Source organism: Physeter macrocephalus, chromosome 12, assembly GCF_002837175.3.
Source record: "Physeter macrocephalus isolate SW-GA chromosome 12, ASM283717v5, whole genome shotgun sequence".
NCBI lineage: Eukaryota > Metazoa > Chordata > Mammalia > Artiodactyla > Physeteridae > Physeter > Physeter macrocephalus.
Genome location: NC_041225.1, coordinates 45,739,923 through 45,757,271, shown reverse-complemented (window position 1 = coordinate 45,757,271; position 17,349 = coordinate 45,739,923). Strand labels below are relative to the sequence as shown.

At 52.4% G+C, this 17,349-nt stretch overlaps 2 protein-coding genes across 17 annotated transcripts; one reads left to right on the top strand and one right to left on the bottom strand.

Moving 5' to 3' along the window:
* Position 1: 1 nt before the first annotated feature.
* ATRAID (all-trans retinoic acid induced differentiation factor) lies at positions 2 to 4,367 on the bottom strand. 2 transcript variants are annotated; one of them, XM_007108392.3, is made up of 7 exons: positions 4,190 to 4,367; positions 3,392 to 3,513; positions 1,521 to 1,592; positions 1,213 to 1,284; positions 990 to 1,111; positions 569 to 666; positions 2 to 343 (listed from the first exon to the last, which is right to left on the bottom strand). In XM_007108392.3, the coding sequence occupies exons 1-7, from the start codon at positions 4,286 to 4,288 to the stop codon at positions 239 to 241; spliced, it is 690 nt and encodes a 229-aa protein (XP_007108454.3). In that variant the 5' UTR covers positions 4,289 to 4,367; the 3' UTR covers positions 2 to 238. The 2 variants fall into 2 exon arrangements, with proteins under 2 accessions (XP_007108454.3, XP_054945064.1); XM_055089089.1 differs by lacking the exon at positions 1,213 to 1,284 and having other exon boundaries at positions 4,190 to 4,350.
* A 317-nt stretch (positions 4,368 to 4,684) lies between these two features.
* Positions 4,685 to 16,743, top strand: LOC102976226 (sodium-dependent multivitamin transporter). 15 transcript variants are annotated; one of them, XM_028496733.2, is made up of 19 exons: positions 4,690 to 4,740; positions 5,149 to 5,215; positions 8,005 to 8,114; positions 8,675 to 8,857; positions 8,938 to 9,482; positions 9,809 to 9,874; positions 10,202 to 10,253; positions 10,622 to 10,689; positions 11,024 to 11,178; positions 11,557 to 11,697; positions 11,893 to 12,022; positions 12,278 to 12,657; positions 13,073 to 13,185; positions 13,528 to 13,595; positions 14,002 to 14,088; positions 14,237 to 14,418; positions 14,634 to 14,737; positions 14,984 to 15,099; positions 15,497 to 16,743. In XM_028496733.2, exons 5-19 carry the CDS (start codon positions 9,090 to 9,092, stop codon positions 15,647 to 15,649), a joined length of 2,208 nt encoding a protein of 735 aa, XP_028352534.1. In that variant the 5' UTR covers positions 4,690 to 4,740; positions 5,149 to 5,215; positions 8,005 to 8,114; positions 8,675 to 8,857; positions 8,938 to 9,089; the 3' UTR covers positions 15,650 to 16,743. The 15 variants fall into 15 exon arrangements, 14 of the variants coding, with proteins under 14 accessions (XP_028352536.1, XP_028352534.1, XP_028352531.1 ...); XM_028496730.2 differs by having other exon boundaries at positions 7,947 to 8,114; XM_055089085.1 differs by lacking the exon at positions 4,690 to 4,740 and adding an exon at positions 4,829 to 4,974 and having other exon boundaries at positions 8,023 to 8,114.
* The last annotated feature ends 606 nt before the right edge of the window (positions 16,744 to 17,349 follow it).

Here is a 17,349-nt window from a genome sequence, read left to right as displayed (position 1 = left end):
AGAAGAAAAAAAGAAAAACTGTTTATTATGGTCAACAGCACAAATGGGAACCGGTACTAGTCCACTCCTGGGCTGGGTCTACTACAACACCCAGGGCTGTGCAAATTTCCATCCTCCTTGCGACGGCGGCCTCTGCCTTGGGAGGGAGGATCCGCTGACCAATGATGTCTAGGAAGCAAATCTCCCTGGCTGGACTAAGATGGGGATGATCTTTAGTCAGTAGGAAGACCTATGTGGTTCATGAAGCCTTGGCTTTTCGGCGCTGAGTCCCCCAAAGGAGGGTGGAGATGGATAATGTGGTGGATCCCAGAATACCAAAGAACATGAGCAGTGAGAAGGAGCCCTGTGAATAACAGACCAAAAAAACTTCACACAGGGTTACATCAAGGGCTTACAACCTAACACCCAGTTCTTTCCTAGTATACCTGTCCCCTCACCCAGGGCAATTCTCTTATAGTTTCCTTCTCTAGGTGATTTGCATCAGCTCCTGTTCTTATGGCTCTTCTTTCAGAGAGATACTTACTCTATGCATTTCTCTTATCCCTAATTAGAAGACCTACTTCCTCACCTGGCGCATACACTTGTAGCCATGGAAGCCTTCAGCACAAACACACTGAAAGAGACCTGGACCATCAGGTGCACAAGATCCATTCTCAGGACACATTTCTGGGAGCCAGAGAAAAAGAGAGAACATCACTGGATTTCATTAGGTATGTTTCCCAAATATCTCCTTCAACTTAGATTCTCTCAACTATTTCTAGGTCAAAGGTAGAGTGGAAAGATTACAGATAATCAGAACATTGTCATCATCATCATAAAATTATTTTTAAAATATTAACAAAAGGTTAAGACCTTTTCTTTCCGAGGGGTTAAAGCTTCAGAAACCCAAACAAAAGGCACTTAAGCAACTTTACTGTCTTTCTGATCTAAATCGGAGAATACAAGGGAGGAAGGGCAGTTTCTGGAGGGGTGGAGGTGAGACAGCATACCTGGGTCCCCAGTGCTGTTGCAAAGGTTCCTTTGTTCTTGGCAGGTTTGGCTGTTTATATAAAAAGTGACAGTATCCCAAGCATTAATACCTCCAGGACAGTTGACATCTTGTGGCAGTATCCTGAACACAAAACAGGCAGTCATAATATGCAGCCTGAAGTTGCTGAGTTCACAGCACTGCCTCTCTTTGGTTCTCTCCCACACCCCACACCCCTTACTCACAAAGTCTGGAGCTGGGTAAAGCCACGGAAGGTGTTGGCCAAGTCACCCTGGAGGGAGTTTGCCTGCAGGTCTCTGCAAAGCACACACTGTTAGCACTGTGCTCTAGGAAAACACCTTACTTCCATTCACACGTGAATGTGTGTGACTGGTAATCCAGTGTGTTTCTGGACTGGTAATCCAGTTCTCATTCTGAGTTGTCCAAATGTAGACAATATTTAAACATCCTTTTAGGAGTCCATCCTCAAAGACTTTCCCATCAACCCTTTGCCATAATCACCTTTTGGGAAGGAGGATAATTAACGACTTACATGATGATAGCAGTATGTGCCTGAGGAAAGTATGGACCAGGGTCCTTCAGAGAGCAGTTCTGGAGATCCAGCCTGAGGAAATAATAAGGTAATCAGCAAAACTGTGTGTCTCTCCCCTTCATCCAACGTAAGCTAATACAACCCCCTTATCAGCTAATAGTAATTGAACATAGCTGTGTCGGGGCCACAACCTAGGTACTCTGGTAGATGTTTTAATCCTGCATTGTCCAATTAAGTCACCACTAGCAACATGCAGCTACTTAATTTAAAAAATTCAGTCTTTCATTTGCACTAGCCACATTTCAAGTGTTCAGTAACCACTAAGGTGGTTAGTGGCTACTGTATTGGAAGGTACAGATACAGAACATTTTCATCGTGGCAGAAAGTTCCACCGGACAGTACCGTTCTTATCTGTATATCTATGCATATATTGAAAGAAATTTGTTTCTTGTCAGGATTAGTGAAACTCACTCACATTGAAATATTATGATTCTCAGATCCACAAAAGGCCATCATATGGGAAAAAAATTCAAGTCACATAAATGAAAGTTTTTTCCAAGTGCATTTTCTACCACAGATTGGATGGATGTAAATTACTGGATATTAATGCCCATGCCACACTATTTTTTCTTCAATATCTATTGCTGTCTGTTCCTTTATTCTACAACTATTTACTGTGTGCCTACTAACTGCAAAATTTCGGAGAATTAAAAATAACATTCAGTATCTTGGCTTGCAAGTGGCTTACAATGTAGTAGGGGAACAAGAACATCACCAAAAATAAAAACAATATAAACATTAAATGACAATATAAACAGTATATAAAATTAATTTGAGTGGTACAGACACTAAGGATTAGAGGAAGTAAAATATAAAAAGATATTATTCTGGTTTTTAGTAGTAGGGAACATTCACAAAAGATGTTGGAATTAAAGGACAGATATGTTCTAATTTGGTGGAGGAAGGCAATTTTCGGTAAAGAGAGAGGTTTGAACAAAGAAAGAAAGGTGGAATGCTTTTGGAGGTAGGAGAGTCTGGCTGCTGCCAGACCCTCATGAAGGGTTTGGGTGGACAACTGATTGAAAGTAATGTTGAAAAGGTGGGTTGGGCCAGTCTATGGTAGTTTCTGGTTTGAACTTTATCCTAGGGCAACAGACAATTATAATTTTAAAGCCAGAGAGTAGTAAGGGGAAAAAAATTGGTTTTCAGAAAGTTTAATATAAAGAAGTATTTAGGCAGATGAGGGAAAGAGCAGAATGGAAGCTATAGGCATGTGACATTTTGAGTCTGAAGTGAGGGTGCTCTGAAAGAGGAAATCTTTAACAGGAATCTAGAGGCGCCCACATGTATCTGGAGCTTGGAGAGAGGTCAAAGGAAACTAAAAGAGATCTAGTTTTGGGAGACACCTGCATAATGGTTGAAGCCATAGGAAGAGGTGGATTCTCAAGAGTGTAAGAGGAAAACGATGCAGAGACTAATCTGCATAAGGGGACAAGAAGAGAAATTTGCCTCAAAGACAAACATGAATTAATGAGAAGGGGAAGAAAACCATATTCCATAGTGTCCTTCAGGCCAAAGGAGTCATTTCATGGAGACACACAGCAAATAAGCCAAAGAGTTGACACTAAACAAAAGAAACAAACTTAAAAAAATGGTAAAAATTATGACTTTTATGCATTTCAACCAGGAAGAACCACAGGGTTGTTTACTTAGCCAAAAATGCTATAACAGATTTAAAAGTCTGAGACTCATGGTTTAGATGCCTCCAAAACAGGCACGAATATTTATCTCAAAAGCCAATCAGGCAAGCCTTGAAGAATTTGGTTTGGGAACTCTTTTCCAGTATCCAGGGATGTCTTCTCCTCCCTCACCCCATGATGGTGCCCTTCCAATTCAGGCAGCAGCGGGCGTGCATCATTAGCCCTGGTGTCTGGTTACAATAAAGAGCCACTTCTGACAAATTTTGCACACTCCCTGGACACTGGATGCATATCTGCAGAAGAGAGAAAACTATTAGGACTCCAGAAAGAAAAGCCAAGAAAAAAACAAGGATCAAAAGTTAACTGCCAGTACACTCTCCGGAATTCCTCTAACACAGGGCATGGAAGTGTCCTACCTTTATGTCAAGTTTACTAGAAGACGCATTTCTTCCCCTTGGAACTAGGCGCCAAAACAGCGCAACAGAGAATTTCTGTACCAGATCTTGTCCAGGGAAGGACCTCCTCTTTGAGAATTACTATTCGAACATATATATTATGCCCTCACCAATGACTTCTCAATCTGCCAGCCCCGATTTGGCAGGTGTAAAAGGACTGCAGGGACACAAAGAACTCATCAAGCATTACAGAAAGTACAGTCCTGCCAACGCACGATATACGGCATTCGTACGCTGTTAAGCTTGCAGAATGGCCAGAGGTCTCGTTTGTAGAAAGAACGACTTAAAGTTATTCAACGATTAAGGAGCAAGGAGGTCAAATTTAGAAGGTCTTTGGACGTCGGCAAGGCGAAGGCGCTGGGAGACAGCGGCGTCAGTACCCGGAGTGGGAGCTGGCTGGGCTATGGGGAGGCCCCAGGGACGAAATCGGGGCTGCGCGGAGGCAGAGGAGTGGGGAGAGCCGAGGGCCGGCAAGCAACTCTGTTTCAACCCAACCTTTAATTTGCTTCAGTACCTCGGGTAGCGCCAAAGCCCTTTCCACGCTCAGAACGAGGAGTAGGGCTGCAGCCCAGGGCACCACGCTCAAAGGACTGTCGAGCCCGCAACGGGCCATTTTCCGCTCCCTCTGTCCTTCTCGGCTGATCGCGAGACTTGCGCGTGTGGCCCCGCCTTCCACCGTGTCACGCCCTCGCCGGGGCGTGGCCTACTCTGCCAGGCTAGTCCGCTGGGCCCGTCGGTCCGGGGAGGGCTAGGGGTCGCTGCTAGTCATGGAGGTCAGCGCTCTTCTCTATGTGCCCCAGTCCTCGTTCGGGGGGACTGACCACCTGCTTCTCCTTTTCCCCCTTAAGCGAAGGCCTCCCCGCCACTGCTTCCTCAGCCCCGCGTTCCTTGCGCTTGGAGCCGGGATCGCGTATCCACAGCGGCAGGGGTTAATCCATTTGCCCTCAGTAAACATGGCGGCGCGGCGGCGTGGGCGGGCAGGGGGCGGGACCCCGCTGTCACTGGTTTGGCGCTGCGGGGCCGGCTCTCCGGCGGCGGCCGGACCCACGTGTGGAGACCCGGCAGGTGGGCCGGACTGGGGCGGGCCGACAGTGGGTGGGCCGGAACACAGAGGCTCGGGAGAGTGGCGTCAGGGTGGGAAAGGACGAGGAGGGGAGGGGAGGAGCAGAGAGGTGAGGGGCGGAATGGGCCGGCCCCTAGAGTTGGGGCCCGGGAAGATCGGAGGTGCCGGCGACGAGGTGGTAGTGATCCTGCCACCTCGCGTGTGGAGGGAAGGAGAGAAGCCAGGAAATAACGAGGGTAAGGGTGATGGAGGAGCGAAGGGCGAAGGGCAAAGCCCTGTCGGAAAGAGACGAGCCGGAGCACCCTATCCCCTTCAGCTCAGTCCTGAAACCACGCGGCGTCCTGTGTTCTGGCGAGGAGGTAGGGGCGGGATAGATGCTTCCCTAACTCCTCATTTCGTTGCCTTCCCAGAAAAAGGGAGCGATGCAGATTTCGGGAAGAACCACGGGACCGTCTTAGCCTTGGCTGGGCCACGGAGGTAAGGGAAAGACGAGCGCTGTCTCGTGGTGGCCCGGCGCCCTGACGGAAGGGCGCCAAGCGAGCCCCGTGCCGGGAGGGACTGAGTGTTGGCTTTGGTTAGGGTTAGCAAAAGCTCATAAAAGCTAACCAAAGCTCGTCTTCAGTAGCCTGGCTTCCCTTCCACCTACCCCCAGGTGTCTGGAATCTCCTGAAAGGATTTACCTTCAGAGGGCTGGCACATTTTCTAAGGCATTAGTAGTTACTAGCGTTTTAATGAGGGCCCCTAAAGCCTTTCAGAGCTTGAGGAATTCTAGGCACAAAGACAGATTTTTTTTTTTTTTTTTTTTTTTTTTTTTAGTAATTTCCCTGGGAGCTATGCAATCTTTTTTAAAAAATTAATTTATTTTATTTTATTTATTTTTGGCTGCATTGGGTCTCTGTTGCTGCGCGTGGGCTTTCTCTAGTTGCGGAGAGCAGGGGCTTCTCATTGCAGTGACTTCTCTTATTGCGGAGCACGGGCTCTAGGCACACGGGCTTCAGTAGTTGTGGCGCGTGGGCTCGGTAGTTGTGGCTCGCGGGCCCTAGAGCACAGGCTCAGTAGTTGTGGTGCACGGGCTTCGTGGCTCCGTGGCATGTGGGATCTTCCTGGCCTAGGACTCGAACCCGCGTCCCCTGCATTGGCAGGCGGATTCTTAACCACTGCACCACCAGGGAAGTCCACAAAGACGGATTTTGAAGGCATCTTTTTGGGAAGGTTTATCCTTCAGTGGCACCTTTGCCTTTTGTAGGAGTCAAAGCAATTCACTTTGTGACCAAAGTGAGAGTGGAGTTAGGGTGGTGAAGGATGATTCTCTTTCTTGTCTGTGTGTATCTTGGACTTTTTAAAAGAGTCCCACAGCCCGCTATTTGTGCCCTGTGTGTTAGAGTTTTAGTGAAACAAGTTATCTCTTACTTTTGACTCCCCTCAGATGCAAATCCATGGGGTTTAGATCAGTGTACAGTTGTTGCTGTTGTTGTGGTTGTGGTTGTTTGGCCACGCCGCACAGCACGTGGAATCTTAGTTCCCCCACCTGGGATCCAACCCATGCCCCCTGCACTGGAAGCACAGAGTCTTACCACTGGACTGCCAGGGAAGTCCCCACTATAGCAGTTTTAGAAGGCCACTATCCTGTTCTTAGAATCATGTCTAATGAAGCCTTTGTTACTGGGTCAGGTTTTTCCTGTCTTGCCTGGCTCTTTCTTCAGCCATCCACGAGAGTTCTCTGCATCTCATGCAAATAGAATCCACAGGAACCCTGCCAGTTTACCCCAGCAGTAGAGGGTCTCCATTTCTGTACATCTGTTTTCCTGTCTATACTTGGACCTTTTTTCCTTTCTCCAACTACCTGCCTAGCTGTATCATTAACGCTTTACTTCTACACGGTGTTATGTGCACACAGCAGACATGTTTTCTCCTCTTACTCTCTGGTAGTTCCCGTCACCTCTTTCACAGTAATAAAAACTTGCCCAAGAGGAGTGAGAAAACTCAAGATGTTGCAATGCACGAAGGCCCAGGGCCTCTTTAGGTTAAACCCGAGTGGCCTGTTGGGAACATTGCTCTGGGGACTAACATTTGTGACTCAGTAGAACATGTGATTCAAGAGTTGCCAACTCTGATTTCCTCTCTTCATTGGCTCCAGGAGGTTCAGAGTTCAGGACTGGTTTGCATGAGGTCATATCTTGCCAGCCAGGCAACATCTGTCCAAGAACACAGTGTAGGAGAGCCGGAAGACAGCTAGGCTGATCTTTCTCCTAGTGGGCAAGGACAAAAGACATAGTTTATATTAATCTCTCTTAAGATTAGTGAGGGCTTCCCTGGTGGCGCAGTGGTTGAGAGTCCGCCTGCCGATGCAGGGGACGCGGGTTCGTGCCCCGGTCCGGGAGGATCCCGTGTGCCACGGAGCGGCTGGGCCTGTGAGCCATGGCCGCTGGGCCTGTGCGTCCGGAGCCTGTGCTCCGCGACGGGAGAGGCCACAGCAGTGAGAGGCCCGCGTACCACAAAAAAAAAAAAAAAAAAAAAGATTAGTTGAAATCTAATCTTTGCTTCAGGAGTGGCTGACAACAGTTAACACTCTGCTCCAGCCCTGGTTCTGGGAGTAGTGAAGGAGGGGCTCCTGGTGAACTACCTGTCATACCTACTGACAGCATTGTTTTTTCTCCCTTGTTTTATATCGTGCTGTATAACCCTAGGGAACTAGAGAGTGTTCATATAAAGTGCATAACCTGAGACATGGTGTTTTGAAAGTGATAGGTATGGTTACTTATCTATTATTGTTAACGTTTATAAAGTACGTAACACACTGCTGGATTATGTAACAGGTGATCAAAAAATGTTAACTAACATCATATTAGGTTATCTAAATTTACGGGCCTCAGTGTGTTTGTTGGTGAATGAGGGGGTTGTAATAGTGATCTCTTAAGGTTCCTTTAAGTTTTGACATACTGTGATCTTGTCCTTGTTCTGAGGATAATGTAGGTATATTCTTTGACAATTAGTATTTCTTGTGCAGGAGTTAGAAAAGTAACTTTCCCATCTCTCAGCAACTCTTTTCCAGTTCCCCCTTGCACACAGTGCCAAGTGTGACTTACAGTGAAAGCCTAATCCATCTAAGAATGCTATTGAATATGAGCTCCCTGCTCCCCATTCTGGAGCCTCTAGGGCCGAGCTGGAGTTTGGGGGCTGTAGGGTGATAGGGCCATTTGGTCCACAGCGATTGGTTCCCTGAAGGGTCCAGAACAAATAGCTGCTGAGCTTCCCTCTACCCCCAGTTCCTCATCTCACCTCAGCCACTTATAGACCAGATCCTCAGCCTCTGCCCAGCTCCAGACACACAGCTTCTCCAGGCAGCTTTGATTCAGAACAGGGATTGCTTCTTGAGGTAGGTGTCTGCGCCCGTGGGATAGGACCACTTTCCCTGACTGTTTCTCTTGCCCGCAGCTCCCCGGCTGGTTTGCTTGTTTCCAAAGTGCCCCTGCAATTGTAACTCTGAACCCCTGGCTCCAGCATGTTGCCGTCTCACTTTTGAATCGCACCACTCTTCCTGGATCTCCTACTGACTGTGGTGTCATAGGTGGAGGAACTGAGAGCTGGGTGGTCGGCCTTATTTAGTAGTGTTGGGAGAACAGAGTGGTTGGCCTGGGGTTGCCTGAAATGGAATTTGGCGCTGCCATGGAGGTGGCCTCCCTGGTGATCAGTGTTGAGAAGGGCTGCTGTTCGGATGGTGACACTGAGGGTCACGGGGGTGCGGGTACTGAGGCTGGGAGAGTGGAGGAGGCCATGCTGTCATTCGTCTCTGTTTCTTCCTCCCGGCTGGCTTGTGGCGCCAGGCTGGGCTCTGCTGGCTTAGTACATTGTAGTGACTGGGTCTGTGCCTGCAGGTGGGGGCAGAGAATTCTGAGAAGAAACATGGGCTAGAGTTGATTTTTCTTTCACTGCTAGGGTGGAGACCTAAGAAGGTTCTTAAGTTTCACAGCTGTGTACACCCAAAAAGGACTTGGCCAAGTAGTTGTCTCCTGGCCGTCTCAGTCTGCTGCTTCCTCCTTCCCCTCTCTGCCCTACCAAACCCATATCAGTACCTCCAGACCTTCAAGAGCTGCCACGGAGCTGGCTGGCCCAAATCTGGTGGGTGTGGGATGCACAGGCCCAAGGGTGGGTGGCCATGAAGGCAGGATAGGCCTGACTAAGAGCCGATTTCTTTGCAGCTCACCTGGACGATGTCAACTGGTGGTAGAGGAGGACAGTGAGACGGTGGCTGGGAGTCAGCTTGTAGCCACTTGCCTGCCACTGCCCAGCCGAGGGGCAGCCCAGAGCCCAGGAGCAGCAAGTGGCTGCAGGTCACAGCCGCAGAGAGGCTATGAGTGTGGCGGTGACCACCTCCGCTTCCCTCCCCCCAGCCTCAGACACCAACATGCTCACGTCCACCTTCTCCCTGGTGGACTATGTGGTCTTTGTCCTGCTGCTGGTTCTCTCCCTCGCCATCGGGCTCTACCATGCCTATCGTGGCTGGGGGCGACATACCATCGGCCAGCTGCTGTTGGCGGACCGCAAAATGGGCTGCTTCCCTGTGGCGCTGTCCTTGCTGGCCACCTTCCAGTCAGCCGTGGCCATCCTGGGCGTGCCATCCGAGATCTACCGATTTGGGACCCAGTATTGGTTCCTGGGCTGCTCCTATTTCCTGGGGCTGCTGATCCCAGCGCATGTCTTCATCCCAGTCTTCTACCGCCTGCATCTCACCAGTGCCTATGAGGTAGGGAGGGAGGAGCACATAGGACCCCCAGGGTCAGGGTGGAGGGGAGGAAGAGGCCACATAGGGATCTGGGCCCCTGGGTCTCCTTTGCCTAATGAGAGGGACAGGGAACGCATTTTGTGTTTATAAGTTCTCTCTGGTTGAAGCTGGGCGGGGTGGGAGTTGGGGGAGAAGAAGGGTGCTGTGCTGAGTGGGGCCCAGAGTGGATACGAGTTGGATATTTCCTCTGCTTCTAGGTTTCTTGAGGGAAGTTGTGTGTGAATTGTTGGGGGTGGAGTGGAGAGAATTAGCTTTTTTTAAAAAAAAAAATATCTACTCCTACCTAGTACCTGGAGCTGCGGTTCAATAAAGCTGTGCGAGTTTGTGGGACCGTGACCTTCATCTTTCAGATGGTAAGTGGAATGAGGATAGAGATTGAGCCTGATGCGTGGTAGGGGGAACTGGACTCAGGCTTGCTGAGGCAGCTGGAGTCTTCCTTGCTCTCAGACTAGCAAGACTGAAATTCCTGCTAGCCCCCAGAGGCATCCTGCTTCCCATTCCTTCCAGTTCCGGCACAGATACTGTGGTGGCAGCAAGCCAAACTTTGGAAGAAGGGAGAGGGAGGCGAGCCTAGGTGAAGGGAGGCCATTGTGATATTGGAGCTGAGGTCCATCTTTCCTCCTCTCTCTGCCCACCCTCATCTCCTCTTCCCCTCACATTCTCTTTTCCATACCCGACAGGTAATCTACATGGGGGTTGTCCTCTACGCACCGTCATTGGCCCTCAACGCAGGTGAGGAGTCACAGCCCCTGACTCCCAGCCACAGCAGGCTGGGAGAAACCTTTGGGAGGGGCAGGTAGAGGAGAGTGCGCAGAAAAGAATCCAACCTTGACCAGGGTATTATTTCACTGCCTGGGCCCTTGGCTGGTCTCTGCTAGAGGTGGAAAGCTAATCAAACATTACCATGCCCCATCTGAATTGGTTAATCAACACCTTTTGGTGGAGCTTTGCAAACTTTTTTTTTCCATTGTGGTAAATGATTTATAGCATCCTTAATGACTAAGTGCTTCATATCTTACCAAGGCTTCTCTGGCTTCTCTGGCTTCTCTGCTGGGAAACCCTCCTCGGGAGACAGGAATGTGGCTTTTATCTGTTTACAGTGACTGGCTTTGATCTCTGGCTGTCAGTGCTGACCCTAGGCATTGTCTGTACGGTCTACACTGCTCTGGTAAGTGCAGTGAGGCTTAGGGGAGGGAGGAGAAGAGGTGAAATTGGGAGGGAGATGGGAGGAAAGGGAAAAGATGGGATAAGATCAATAAGTGGGTGGTAGATGAGATAAGAATATAGGTGAGGAGAGGGCATGACCTTCTAGGGTGCTGTGAAATGAGATGTAGGAAATGGGATGGGCTTCTGGTGGGGGGTGGGGGATGGAGGTGGGGGTGGGCTGGGAGTGACGTCAGCAGGATCTCAGCAGCTGTACACTGCTGGCTGCTGTCTGGTGCCCTCGCTGGTGGTATGGTTTCGTAGACATCTGTGGCAGGTGTGCCGTCTTTTCCCTGCAGGGTGGACTGAAGGCAGTCATCTGGACAGATGTGTTCCAGACACTGGTTATGTTCCTAGGGCAGCTGGTGGTTATCATTGTGGGGTCGGCCAAGGTGGGCGGTTTGGGGCACGTGTGGGATGTGGCTTCCCAGCATGGCCTTATCTCTGGAATCGAGTAAGTACACCCCTTCCCCGGCTGGGGTCTGTAGTGCCTGACAGCTGAGCCCATCTAGAGCCTGCGCTTAGGGCTGTAGTAAGCAGAGGGCAAGCTGTGGGAGTTGAAGCGCAGCACCGAGGCCAGTGGGAGGCTGGCACTGCGGAGATGGAGGGTGAGCACAGCGTTCTGGCCAGTGTTTGAGTGTCAGGATGTTTTCAGCACCTGAGATGAGGCTATGGTTGGAGCGATGAAGCCACCCCCTCCCCACCCAACCTGCTGCCCTGTCTTGAGTCCCGCTTCGCCCTGGCAGCCACCTCTCTGCCCTGCCCCCTGTTGTAGGAGGGCGGGGAAGGCTGAGTCTCTGGGGCAACAGTGACACGTTGGTGTCTCTGGCAGGCTGGATCCGGACCCTTTTGTGCGGCACACTTTCTGGACGCTGGCCTTCGGGGGTGTCTTCATGATGCTCTCCCTGTATGGAGTGAACCAGGCTCAGGTGCAGCGCTACCTCAGTTCCCGCACGGAGAAGGCTGCGGTGCTGTGAGTGCAGGGCCAGGAAGACCGGGGAGCACAGGCTGGGGGAAGAGTGGGCCCCGGCTCCACTGAGGCAGTTGGGATGGGACAGGGTGCCGGAGCGCACGCGCACCCATTGGGCAGGACGTGGAGCTGCTTTCTGGGGCTTGGGGACGTGCCTGCTAGCACCGTCTCCCTGCTTGGCACTGGCCTCTTTTGCAGCTCCTGCTACGCCGTCTTCCCTTGCCAGCAGGTGGTCCTCTGCATGGGCTGCCTCATTGGCCTGGTCATGTTCGCCTACTACCAGGAGTATCCCATGAGCACCCAGCAGACTCAAGCAGCCCCTGACCAGGTGAGAAGGCCTCCCTGCCCCCGCTCCTGGACCCCCCAAGGGGAGTGTCTGGGTGGCTGCAGGAGGGACTCCCACCCTGGGTGGGAAATGGATGGAAAGTCCTTCCTGTTCTGGAAATCTACAATCCAGCATGTGAGGATCCCAGCCCCCAGCTAATCACAGTGCCCACCCTACTGGGGCGGGGACCTACCCTCACTGACTCAGCGCTCTGTGGGGAGCCGTCACACGCCTGGTCTCATCTAACCCTCCCGACAGCCTCATTTTACAGAGGAGAAAAGGACGCACAACAGAGTGGCCAGCATGCTCAAGTCACACCACTCGCCAAGGCAGAGCTGGGGTGTGGGCGGCGTCCTTCTCTCTCCAGAGCCTGCTTTCTCTCCACTTACTGTGGGGTTGCCCTCAGTGCCTGGCCCACTTCCTAAAGCACGCAGTCTCCAGACACTTCCTGACCTACGCAGGGGAAGGGCGGCGTGCCCTGGGGAAAGGCGGCGTGCCCTGGGGATGGGCTTCTCTGAGGAGAGCTGTGCACTTCTGCTCCACCTGCAGTTCGTCCTGTACTTTGTGATGGATCTCCTGAGAGGCCTGCCAGGCCTGCCTGGGCTCTTTGTTGCCTGCCTCTTCAGTGGCTCTCTAAGGTACACTCTGACCTTTTCCATCAGGTTTGACACAGCTGACCCCTCCTTGGTACAAGGTGATGGGTGGAGCGGGGGTCCCTCTAAGTCTCTCATCGTGTTCATTCATGTGTGAATGACAAGGGGCAGCTCATCTGTGTGGCACAGAGCGTATCCTCTCTTGGGAGAGGCCCCTTTTTGGTGAAGGATTCTTCTTCTTTTATGATACCAGGAATTGATCTACTTGAACCAAACCTGTACCCCACTCAGAGAAGGCCAGGTGTCCCTGCCTCCCAGGCCTCTTCCTCATCTGCCAACTGTCAGGATGGTGTTTGGGCTGCACACGTCCTCTCCTGCCTTCAGGGTGCTAGTCCGTCAGTGGGGTCCCTTGTTTTGAGTTTCTCAGCTTCTGGACTTGTCTTTCTCTTTCTTCTTTCAGCACCATATCCTCTGCTTTTAATTCACTGGCAACTGTTACAATGGAAGACTTGATTCGACCCTGGTTCCCTCATTTCTCTGAAGTCCGGGCCACCATGCTTTCCAGAATCATCGGTGGGATTATGCTTCCTCATCCCTTCAGCCATGTTCTTTCTAAGACACACCCTAAGAACTGTTGTCCATCTGCTTTGAAGCACCAGTTTTAGCCTGGGCTTAGTACTTGCCCAATGAAGCACCAACCTTGTTTACGTGTCGGGGAATTTCCTGGGGAGGTCTCTGAGTCACATAAGAGTGAGGACGGGGTGGGAGGGACCTGGAGGTGGGGCCTGAGGTAATATGCCCTGTTTCCAGGGACACAGGGGTAGTAGTTTGGCTGGGGAAGGAGCTTTGCTCTGCTTTTCCCACTTTTATTGTGTTAACTCACATCTGCTTGTTTCCTCCTTTCTTTTTCCCCAGCCTTTGGGTATGGGCTCCTTTGTCTGGGAATGGCCTATATTTCCTCCCAGATGGGACCTGTGCTGCAGGTAATGACTATGGAGGGAAGAAAGCAATTTTTAAGGGAGAAAAGGAGGTGATTGAAACCAGAAATTGAAGAAGACAGCTATTGTGAAAGGAATGGCATAGGGGGCAGGTGTCAGAAATTCCCCTTTGATGAGCTACCTTTAGCTGTGAAAGATTCTCAAGTAGCCAGAAGCCCCAGGGTCATTGTTGGCTGAGAGATATCTAAGGATCAGCCTCAGGAGAACCCCGAGCACATTCCCTTAACCATTTCTGCCCTCTGAAATCCTGCGTTCTGATGATTCCAGGTAGAACAGACAGACAGATCTGACAGGCGGGGCTCTGAGGCAGTGGTGGTAGCGGTGCCACGTTGGTGAGGCTGGGGATCTCTGAGGCTGGGTGTGCTTTTTTTCTCAACCCTGTCCTCCGCAGGCAGCAATCAGCATCTTTGGTATGGTTGGGGGCCCGCTGCTCGGACTCTTCTGCCTTGGGATGTTCTTTCCTTGTGCCAATCCTCCTGTGAGTGACCCATCTGGCTCCACGGTCGTGTGCGGGGGTGGACCTGGGGAACGGCTTGGCAGGGCTCTCACCGTGACTGCTGGGAACTTACATGAGGGCTTGGTGGGGCTGGCACTGAGACAGGAGAGTGTGCCATGTCTCTGGGCAGGGCGCCATCGTGGGCCTGCTGGCTGGACTGATCATGGCCTTCTGGATCGGCGTTGGGAGCACAGTGGCCAGCATGGGCTCTGGCAGGGCGCCCACCCCCCCTGATGGGCCCGGCTTGTCCCTGCCCAGCAATCTGACTGCCGTCACCGTGGCCACACTGATGCCCTCGACTACTGTCTCCAGGTGAGTCGGAGCTCACTCTCCTTCTCCTCCTGGAGAACACCTCATTTCTGAGGGGTTTTCCAGGGGCCTTGCTCAGGGGTGGCCACCAGAGGACTTGGGCCAGGTGTCGGGTGTTGGGTCCCAGGATTCTAGGACCGTGTAGGAGGGTGGAGCCAGGTGCCTGAGGGATGCCTGTCACTGAATTGCTAATTGTCCTCACCCTCTGCTCTCCCCAGACCCACAGGGCTACAGCGGCTCTATTCCCTGTCGTATTTATGGTACAGCGCTCACAACTCCACCACGGTCATTGTGGTGGGCCTGGCTGTCAGTCTGCTCAGTGGTGAGGGGGTGTGGCACGGGGGCACAGGGAAACAAGGACCGGCCGAGGGAGGGCGCTCAGGGGTCTGGAGTCTGGAGCTCAGGAAATCCTGGGCTCCTGGGTGCCTGGAACAGTCACGCTTCTTGGTGGAGCTCGAGGAGGTGGGCGGGGACTAGGGGTTTGGAGTCCTGAGAGCAGGGGGAGAGCAGGGGGCCGTGGGTGTGCCCTGGTTACACGGGAGGAGCCTCAGGAGCGCTTTGTCTTCAGGCGGAATGCGGGGCCGGACCCTGAACCCTCGGACCATTTACCCAGTGTTGCCGAAACTCGTTGCCCTCCTGCCCGTGTCCCGTCAGAAGCGACTTCACTGCAAAACCCACAGCCAGGTAGCACCTCTGTTGTCAGATCGCCCCTCCCTTCCCTCTCAGGCTGCTGCCGGGCCTCCTGGGTTCCTGTGCCTCCCTTTTCTTTCTCCTCCCAGCCCCCCTTTCTCTGATGACTGGCCTGAGCTGGACTGTCCCGCAGCAGCTGCCTGGCTCCTTCCCACGGGGGAGCGGGGGCTTGACGGACAGCAGGGTCTCGGCCCCGAGAGGCCACAGCTGCTGGCCTTTTGTCTCCTCCCAGCCCCGTGCTCATGCCCGGGCGTGCTCCTCGCGGGTCTCCTTTGTAGCCAGGATCAAAGCAGGGTCACCTTTCCTGCAAGAGAAAGGGGAGGTTCCTCCACCTCCCCTTTGCCTTACGTTCACTCCCCGCTCCCCCCACCCTTTGCTCTGTGTTCCCCAGGATCTGTCTGTGGACACCGCTGTGTTTCCGGAGAAGATGAACAACGGTATGCTGAGGGGCAGCAGAGACGAGGAGGCCATGGATGCGCCTGAGGAAGGCCCAGCCCGCCAGGGCATCAGCCCCACCTTCATCGTTCAGGAGACCTCGCTCTGATCTGGACTCGGGACCCAGCCCCAGAGACCACCCTGTGGCACAGGAATGAGCTCCTTGGTGATCCTCAGGGGTGATCAAGGACTGGATGACCTCGCCCACACCAAAGGACCTTGTTCTTGGGAGTCTGTGCTGCGGTAGAAGCTGTCATGTCACGGGAGGTGTGAGAGTAGGACAGGGTTTTTCCTTGTTCCTTGCCAGTCTGTTCTCTAGAGAACCAGGCTTGCAGAGGGTAGGATTTTGCCAGAGAAAGGGATACAGGTGAATCCTCTGGCAAAAGGATAATGGCCCCTGATTCCGCAGCATCAGGCTCCTTTGAAGTGAGTAGAAATAGCAGTGCTGGACCCACTTTGTCAAGATTGACCATCTCCCCGTAAAACTCAGCTGCCTTGGCCAGCTGTTGCTTCCCTCGCAGTCCTCTCGGAGCACACATTCTGTCAGCCACTAAGGGCCCCTGTGGCACTACTTTCAGGTTGTCTGTGATACCCAAGCCCCTCTCATTATCTGTCTACCTCCATTCTTTTTTTTTTTTTTAACCTCCATTCTTGAGAGGGAGGTTTTGGTGTCCCTGAGAGGCGTCTCGGAGCGTACAGGTATATTCATCTCCCTCGTGTAGAGTAGGGAAGCTTTCCCTTTCCCTCGCTGCCCCACCCTCCACCTCTGTAATGGGTACTTGGGGATGGGGAAAATGTTAATTTAAGAAACTAGGGGGGGCTTCCCTGGTGGCGCAGTGGTTGGGAGTCCGCCTGCCGGTGCAGGGGACGCGGGTTCGTGCCCCGGTCCGGGAGGATCCCACATGCCGCGGAGCGGCTGAGCCCAGTGAGCCACGGCCGCTGAGCCTGCGCGTCCGGAGCCTGTGCTCCGCAACAGGTGAGGCCACAGCAGTGAGAGGCCCGCGTACCGCAAAAAAAAAAAAAAAAAAAAACTAGGGTATGACCAGGTCCACTGTGGAGCGTGCCATCCGTCTAACTCCTGAGCCACACCACCCTAGTGGCATTTGGTCATTCATGCTGTTTCCTTTTGGAGTTTCTTCCCCACATATCTTTGTTCCTAGGGAATAAAAACTGCTGTTGGGCTAGAATTTGGGCTCCTGTACTGTCTGCACCTGCTCTTGTCCACCTTAGTGCTATCCCTGGCAAAGATAAAGAGCCCCTCCTCCCATGCACAGGTCTTCCTCTGCTGAGGAGAGAGGCACAGGGGACCAGTGATGGCTTGGTGAGGTTTCTGGTCTCTGTGGCTGATGTGTCTACAGGGGTAGCATTGTGCTTAGGGGTGGAAGATGCATACTTTCCTTCTGCTGCTTCTGTTCCCCTGTGGCTCAGTCTGTTCCCTGTCCCACCCACCACATCCTCGACCAATACAGTCACTGCCGCTCTGAGAATTTTCGCTTTGGGACAGGAGGAAGAATGCTGCTATTTGGCTTTGAAAAATAGAACATTCGAGGTGGACTTTAATGGTCTTGTGAAGAACACTTTGCTCATGCCCACCCACACCTGGTCTCTAACTCTGCTTGGCCCCGTCCAACTGCCCAGAAGCAGCTCTGGGCAAGCTCTCCAGGCCCCTCAGCAGAGACTTAGTCCCGCACACATCCATGGCCAGTCCCAGAAAATGCCAGGTTGACTCTGCCCTGAGGTCTGCCCTCCTCTTGACAGTCCCCCACCTTGGGGCTGAGGGCCACTGCTCAGGCCACGTCCCCACCCCAG